This window comes from Saccoglossus kowalevskii, chromosome 14, assembly GCF_978046115.1.
Source record: "Saccoglossus kowalevskii chromosome 14, keSacKowa6.1, whole genome shotgun sequence".
NCBI classification, from domain to species: Eukaryota; Metazoa; Hemichordata; class Enteropneusta; family Harrimaniidae; genus Saccoglossus; species Saccoglossus kowalevskii.
The window spans coordinates 16670579-16679791 of NC_140654.1; the positions used below are offsets into that span (position 1 = coordinate 16670579).

The window sequence follows — 9213 nt, forward strand, 5'->3', positions numbered from 1 at the left end:
ATTGTATTATATTATAGATATTTTGGTTTTATAAACCCGTGGTTATCTACCGTTGGTACCGATCGTCATCACAACGACGTATTGTCACGTGAAAATCAAGATCTGTCTTTTCGCTGGAAAAATGTGCTAAATATTGTATTGATGAACAGGATAGTATCATCGTCGGAAATCGGATGTGGATAGTATTATGGGTTATTATACTCCCGATAACACATGGGGTAAAATACAGTAGATTGTAGCGATTATATGGGAATTAATATGCGTGTTTTGAGTACAAAGATAGTTTTATATTTTTATAACCAAATATGGACATGATAACGCCGGCGCTGATGATACTGGTATGTACCGTTCCATGCGACTTTAACATAAACTCATAATATTTTTCGATTTCTATAGGTTCCATATTATCATTCTTTACTTTCACATTATAACAATTATGTTTGTGTAAACTGTCAGTTAACCGGCATGCAAAACATTATCACGTCACGTCACGCTGCTTCACGCCACGGAGCGTCGTATTACGCTCCCGGCCGCCGCGGCGACGCTGCGTCTCGTCACGTTAGTGTTAGTTTGGTTGCCGTGGTTTCATTAACAAATTTTAACATGATGCTAATTTAATTCCAATGAAAAGCATTTTTTTTAAATATGATTTCCTTTCTTCGAATAAAGCAAATAATTTTGCAAAATTTTCTACATATGTTACAATATTAATCCTTTTCTACGTAGCGTAGCATATAAACGCATGCGCGTTGAATACATGTGTACTGATAACTGGGGTCTGTAAGCTCCCGCGCATATACGCCGTTTGAAGTCACAATTATTCGCGATTTATTTATTTAATAACAAATAGTCAAAACGATTTTGGGGCTTAATATCGAGATTTACGTCAACATTTTGTATTTTTTACCAATTTAATATAATCAATATGACAGGCGCGGTTTGGGTTAGCTAGTTGCCAAGCAACCATACATTTCAGTGATATCATAGACTTCGATGGGGTGGGGTTGATATATAGACTGGTTTCAGTCGGACGATTAATTTTTATTTTACTAAAATAAACAAAAATGTCACAAAATATTTAACGTGATTGGGAAATGGTGGTGTACACGCGTTAATTTCGGCATATTTATTAAAAATGATAAGTTGTTACTGAATGTCAGTCTACTTGCTATACTGCCAGTCGTAATTGATATGCAGTTTTCTGTAGAGATTTAATTTGCAAACTCCGGGTGTTTTACTAAATATATACAGGAAGTACAGTCGGAAGCAGGATAAATAACGCAATTTGTCTACAAATACAACATTGTACTGACAGCTGCAATCGGTTTTATGGACGGTTGGTCGCACCATTGCCACGACACATATGCTCATACTCAGTACATTTTTGGTACATACCATTAAATACAATGATCATGGGTGTGACGAAGAAGAACAGTCATACGTAACCGGAAAATTCAAGGTATATTTTGAGTACCAGCTCATCTACTCAAAATCAATTGACCATAGACCCTCTATACAATCTATTGACATTAAAAAAATTGTGAAGAAACAATTACCATATTAGAAATGAAATTAGAAACAATAATCAGAAAAAAATACTCATTTAGAGTTCATGATATGTTCTTTACAGTGGCGTATTTTTTAACAACAAGTATAACAGTGAATATACTATAAACGTTGCCCATTTATCAAATCTGTTTATTTTTAGTGTCATTTGACCCTAAAACAAATACAGTCCTATACACCCACAAACACAGCTTTTTTCGAAGATTTTTGGCCAAACGTTTTTAACAAATCTTTGTGTTTGGTTTTGGCTATTATTTTTCTGGTTAGAGCCATCAACATTTATTTATCAAAAAAACTACCCTGCTATCTTAAACCGAGGTCCAAATACAAATATAAATAAATAAATATATAAATAAATAAATAAATTATTAAATAAATAAATAAATAAATAAATAAATAAATAAATAAATAAATAAATAAATAAATAAATAAATAAATAAATAAATAAATAAATAAATGAATGAATGAATGAATGAATGAATGAATGAATGAATGAATGAATGAATCTGTGATATGTACCAGCAAAACAAACAGATAGTAGTAGGCTGAAGAATTGCCGAAATAAGAAACTTCCTACATGTTTTTCTACAACTCCAAATAACATAATAGTACGGTAAAGTTCTAGCACATGACCCGTTCCGCTCAGAAAAAAAAGGCATTGAACAAATCCTAACCATCATTGTTTTCATGAACTTTGTATCCTACTATCACCGAGACGTGGCGTGAGATATCGAAGATGGCGTCTCGAGCACACAAGCCGATGAATTGGAAATACGCACTGTGTAGCAGTGGTTTTAGTATTGCATTGTTTTTTCTCATATTTACTATGTTTTACGTGAACAGTAAGTATCCGACTTCCAGGGCGATGATATCCATGGTAAGTTCGACTATAACACAATCCGGCGGTCGCAGCACGAACTTGAGTTCGGTCCGCGTCATAAATACATGAATTAAGAATTCGTATTGTCGTTGATTGGTGCATGAACATGGTTTTGGTAGTTGCAATCAGAGTTAAATCAGTGAATTGTTTACGGTGATGAAATTGTAAAGAATAACTCTTGGGGGAGTAGCGGTTCCGACGGTGTTTACCAGGTACGGTTCAAGGCGTGAATTGTAGGGCCGCGGCGAGTGAGCTGTGTGACACATGGGTGGGTAAGTGCCGTCATTGGAACATAAACCGTACACATCAACTAAAGTTAACTAAACCATGTTTCCATGCTTAAAATGTTCCCACATCTTGAACCATTTAGGGGCCGGGATTGACCTTTAAAAACTCAATGGCGCAGATGATAGACCTATGGAGCATATATTCTATTTACTTCACTTAGGGAAGGTTGCTTTATCAACGATGTTGTTGCTATACATTTTTGTGTGCTTCTCTATATTTTTTTATTCATCTGTGGTTTTATAAATTCTGTGCCATTATATAATATTTTATATTCAAAAACATATAATAATGTACATATTTCTGAATATCGTGGTAGGTGTTTTACCCAAGTTACCAATTCCATTGAAATCACCCCCAATATTCCTGTTTTGCAAATTTCGCTTGCCATATCTCGAAAACCAATTGATGTTTTTTCAATTGGTTTATTTAACTTATATTATGGGTATCCATGCCCATCTTGATACCGCTCGGCGAAAAGTTCCCGTATGATCGAGCCATTGCCGGAAAGGTTTACGGTGTGATTTTTGTGGCCTATAGCGTGACCACGCCACGACATTGGGAAGTTTACAAAACAACTGATATTATTTCGTGTCAAATTGGCGGTAGCAAATGTTGAAAAAGAGGAAATCATTCATTATTTCATACACAGTCCCTCTACTAGCGATAGAGTTATTTAGAATCACGTGCTACCATGTTTATGTTCGTTAAAAACAGTTAATTTACTACTAAAGATTAGTTTTCAAACTGACGAGTTAGGTGTTTTTAAACAAAACTATTTATTTTCGTGCCATGACAACCCTATTTTAAAATTCCAAATCAGTTACCGTTTGACCCTAAAATTGTAAGTATTTTTATGATTTCACGACTTCTATTTAAACTAGTTTATACGATATGTAATATTTCACTCCAAAAACTTTATATCCCATCCTACTTTGAAGTGATTATCACTATCTTCAACACAAATTAGTAACTGGTATTTTTAGCATACTTGGTTGCTATGGTTACCAAATTATTAATGTTCTACCCCTATACAGACATGGTTCGTATCACGCAAAATTGCATAAACTATTCATTCACCCTAATAAGAAATCATAACAATATAAAATAACGCAACTGTTTTTTAATTTTACTAATATCTATATGCTACTCATTTTGAAGTGGATTGTTTCACTTTTAATGAAATAAATGTTAATTAATGCTAATTAGATTTTTCATTATCAGATACTGGATCCCATGGCAGACAATCATCAAATTAATTGACCGATTTGACGCTCACTATTTTTACATAACTTTAAAATAGCTTAGCTTCGATTTTGATGAATTAAAGAGAGTTTTGTTTTTTTATGACGGGATCGTACTGGCAGTTCAGATTATTCGGTCGACATACTGGCCTTTAAGAAACCTGCGGACTTTGGATGCATTGAAAGTGACGTCAGACTAAGTTACTAGTAGTTGTGCATCCCTAAAATAAAACTAGAAACGACTGACACGTGCCCGTATTTTCTACTGGGAGGGGGGGGGGTATATAGATTTGACAATATCGTTGGGCTGTAATGTTTGCATCGTAGAGATATAAGGCACTGATAATTCACAAATAACGCTTTCGCATTCAGTATATTGTCGTAAGAGGGCACAGTAATCATATCCGTCGGCGCCGTACATGTTAGTACGTTGACATTGTAGATCAAGCCACCATAATATTCGTACTTTTAATTGCGTTCTTTTAAGTAAAACCAGAAACTTACAATGCGAGCAATTTGAGAGACAATGAAACTTATAAAGAAACATTTGTTTCTCTGTTGTGGGACTGTGAGTGATTATAGTAAATATTCAAAAACAGAACTTGATATCCTCGGGCGGAAATTCAGTCGTTTTCGCCGCCTGGCGACCATCACGATGAAAACAAAGACCGAAAGCTCTCAAAAAACAGAACTTCGGGATAGTTGTTGAGATTCTCCCGAACAGTGTAACAAGAGTACCCCTACGTGTGCAACATAATATATCAATTTTGTTGCTCAGGATTATTTCACGCTCGTTTCCTCGACTTTTCACTGGCTCTTCGTCCGGTGTTACACAACAGTTTGCACAGAGCCCATAGAAAAAACATGGTACCGTGTTGCGCGCCTTGGCAACATAGAACGTTCTGTGACGTAGCTGTGCCCCAAGGATAGGCTGACTTTTGAAATCAACACGCGTTTAGTTTAACACTATTGGATTATATGTGGCGATTTATTTATTTATTTATTTATTTTTTTATTTATTTATTTATTTATTTATTTATTTATTTATTTATTTATTTATTTATTTATTTATTTATTTATTTATTTATTTTTATTTCCAGTATCATGCAAATGGGAACCACCATAAAGATAGGGGACCCAACAACCATGCAGACCCCAAAGAAGTCCACAAAGCAAATCTGCTTAGGGCGATCGCAGTGGAAAATATTACAAGACATGTAGTTGTGGACAACTTGGAAAAACAGGAAGACGGTTACGGTTTCCTGAAACCCCATGATGTAGCAGTCATACCAAATATAGCTCATTTTGGCTGGTTCTCCTGTAGTAATTTCCGTTTTGAGAACCTCATTAGTATACTTAGCGTTCACAGAATAATGAGAGCTGAACGCATTCTGTTTCACACGGACTGCGAACCACATGGTGAATGGTGGAACCAGGCCAAACGACTCGTACCGGTTTTGGAAATAGTTCAAACCACGCCCCCAACGGAAGTTTTCGGTAAAACTCTTAATCCAAATTGGCCCGAGCACGCAGTGGAGGTTGCTAGGTTACGGATATTGATGGATATAGGCGGTGTGTTTATGGACCGTAATACATTTATTGTTTCGTCCCTTGACCCTCTACGTTACTATGACTACGTGTTCGCGCGTTCGGGCTTGAATTCTTCCAACGGTGTTATTCTCGCGACTGACAAATCCGATTTTTTGAGTATTTATTTTGAAAGTTATCAAAATTACGACGAAGGGTGTCGGAATTGTATTTTCAATACACGAAATGAATTATCAAAGCAGTTTTCGGAGCTAATTCATGTTGAATCAACAACTGTCGTAACTCATTCGCAGAAGTTCGCTTGGAAAGAAAGTTTCCTCATCGATGTCCAAGAAAACCGAAAACATGTCAAGAAGAAAGAGGAATTTACATCTCAAAATATCAAGAAATTGGACTCGGCATTTGGTGAAATATGTCGTTATGTATATTATGGGTCTGAACAATTAGCTAATTAATATTATTAGGATGTCTAGACGCACTGGCGTAGACTGACCCAGCCATGGCAATTTTTATTTTTCAATCTTGTTCCAACGCGACAAAGTCATTTTTAAATAAACAAAAAAATGCCACGCATGGTGTGGTTTGTTAGTACATAATGCTATCCTTGGACACTGGTATAGTATAGCAGCAATCAAGGAAACATGCGTGTTACCAAGGTTTCGGAATCAATGTGTTTTCCAATAGATTACGCGTAAGGGGTAATCTGAATGTCTCGGCTTACGGAGGAGACAGTGGATAGACCACTTTCCCGGATGTAAACGAGACTAGGGTGCAGAAATCTTTCCAGCATAAATTGCGCCCTCTGGCGACAAGGCGATTCCGTGACGTCGAAGTGAATATAATGTCGAATATGTTTGTTTGTGAAGTCGACCACTGATTAAATACCCATTACACGGCGCCGAAATACGTGCGTGTTATTGATGGTTTCTATAAAACCCTATGTAATACCGTATTATGTTCTTACATGTTTATATTCTTCTGGAAGGTATTTTTGGGAGCCGACCATCCAATGGAATAAACATCCCCATTATAAAATTACTTTTACATGATATTTATATTTGTGGATCATTACACAGTTATGACAATGAAATCATGTAAGGATATATTGTGATGGAACCGGATTCGTATTTAGCCTGTTTAAAACACACTTCCGTGCGTCTGGCTAGAGTAGATATAATCCGCAGATTTTGAAATAATGTGTTGGCGGCATGGAAGAGAAAATATACAATTGTTATCGCTAGATGGCGCTATTCACAAAACTACATATATATTACTTTTATTGGTGCAATACGGTTAATTGGACGGTCATAATTTTATATTAATATTCAAATGATATCTCGTCATACCGACAATCGTTTCGTGAACAAACAATATGGTCACTTAAAAGGTATGTACTTGGTGATTTGATTATTATTTTTAAAAATTCTCTCGAAATATCGTTTTGTACCTCTCACAACGGGGAGCGGGGGTCTTCGCGTCGCGTTGTGTTTGATACGTGTTCCATGCAACGTATGCAACGCGTGTAAAATACAGCGTTTGCTTACATGAAACTCAAACATGTGCTGCACTTTAAATATTTTCATAAATATTAATATTCACATTATATAATAATACAAACGTTTCAACATCAAGACCTTGATTACCAGCACTGGCAAGAAGACGAAAAAGTGAATCAATATAATATGTTTAAAACTTAAAATAATATGTTAAAAGGTATCTCTTCCGTGTATTGATTTTATTTAAAATCTTCCGAGGTTCGTCATGTGGGTTCAGATCAAATTAATGATTGAAACTAGTAGATACTTGCAGGTTTCCAAAACACACAGTGTGAAATGATACTTTAAAGCGGGGGAATCGTCACATGCGCGTGTGTCAGATGGCCATAGCGTGTCATTATTTACAAACAAGCGTCTACCCATGAGCCTTTGCGTTTTAGCGTGTGTTGTTATCGTCGCCTGAGACTCAATTCCCACGCGTGCGCAGATGACGACCCTCCCGCTTTAAACTTTGAACACAATCGAAGACGAGCACCATTTTTATCTCAGTTATTATGTCCATTATACCACATTATATGCATTACCCCTGGTGCATTATAGGTTATTGACACACACAATATCAAAGTTATACGACAGTGTGGCCATTAAAATACAACTATCAACATCACTAAAAAAAATAATATTACAAACTATTATATACTAGTAAGCTATTATACCTACTGTAGGATCAATGTCGAACTCCAGAAATGTAATTTTGTAAATTAAATGTTGTCTACATGCTGTATTCTTTGCATTTTTACAACTGATAATGTTAATGGTTCTCGTCGCCAATTTTATTTCTGTCACACAACTTGCAGTTGATTGGTAAATTATGGCTTGAAACTCTTAATTTAGTAATTGCTCTCCTAATTTTCGCAATTAATTTTAGCTAATGTTCAAATGCGTATATCTTTGTAAGTTTTAAGTTTGTTGCTAACATTTTGGTCATTGTCTTATTTATCTATTTTTCTCATTCCATAAATAAATGTCTTACAATTTAGCTCTGATTTTTAACATGTTTATGTATCAAAACATCAGCTTTCCAGCAATATTTCTGACCACCGTTAATAAATGTACAGAATGTAATTTGCAGTTTTTCATGTTGTTCGGTTTTATTATTAGGGCTATCCTGATTAGTATTGGTAGTTATATTCTTGCTCAGTGTGAGAATACGTTATTGACTATTTCTAATTGTATTTGGTAACGATCCAATTCTACTCATGATGCAATATTTGTGCTTTTCTTGCTAACACCTAAAATGTTTTAATTTAAAGAATCCAGATGAAGTTTTTTTTTTATATTCTAGGTTGTCATTTAGAATTGATTTTATTGTTTAACAGGTCTCTGCATAGTCTTAGATAATCTATGTTCCAAGTTTCATCGAAATCCAATGAGTAGTTCTTTAGATATCAGTGAAACAGTCATGGAACAGCTTAAAAAAGCTAATTATCATGTAAATTAGGTATTAAATATTCACTAATTTGACCCAAAACCTAATCTGCGCATCTGCCCAGAGAATCTATGCATTAAGTTTCATCAAAGACCAACATATGGTTCTTGGGATATCAGTGGAACAGATTGACGGACACACACACAGACAGACAGACAGACAGACAGACAGACAGACAGACAGACAGACAGACAGACAGACAGACAGACAGACAGACAGACAAACTAACTGCAAATGCGTGTCAAATAAATAACATAATGTTTTAATTTGAGTATTAGACTAGATATTGAACTGCTGACTTACAGTATTAGGTGATTTGGGTGATTTTAACACTGGAGATTTAATTCTAGATTTAAACGTGCGTTGAAAGCAATTTCTATGTATGATAATTTGGTTTCAACGGGTACAGAACAAATCCAGATTTATTTATATTTATTCTGTGTCACCTCAACCAGATGTGATTTGCTGTCAAAGTTGTTTTTGATCGGTGGTTTAAAGTGCGGTGATAAATTCACTAGTATTACTTATACATGCACAAGGTGAACAGTTTCATAATGTCCTAGGGACCACACAATAACCTGAGGCGGACACAATATTTGTGTTTTCTATGGTGCCCCAGTTCAAGGTACAGTACATAGTACATAGCATGATCGACTGGCACGGGATTGAGAAGAGCGCCCTCGTCGGCGACGCAGCGTGTCACCG

General features: G+C 35.6%; 1 protein-coding gene across 1 annotated transcript; it reads left to right on the plus strand.

Moving 5' to 3' along the window:
* Positions 1-2302: 2302 nt before the first annotated feature.
* Positions 2303-5978, plus strand: LOC144343668 (uncharacterized). The gene is made up of 2 exons (XM_078006086.1): positions 2303-2443; positions 5076-5978. The coding sequence occupies exons 1-2, from the start codon at positions 2303-2305 to the stop codon at positions 5976-5978; spliced, it is 1044 nt and encodes a 347-aa protein (XP_077862212.1).
* Positions 5979-9213: the final 3235 nt, after the last annotated feature.

Excerpts from the sequence above, each read along its gene's own strand:
- LOC144343668 (XM_078006086.1), top strand. The coding sequence starts at position 2,303 with ATGGCGTCTCGAGCACACAAGCCGATGAATTGGAAATACGCACTGTGT. Across the intron at positions 2,444-5,075 it reads CCAGGGCGATGATATCCATG|TATCATGCAAATGGGAACCA; the intron begins GTAAGTTCGACT and ends TTTTATTTCCAG.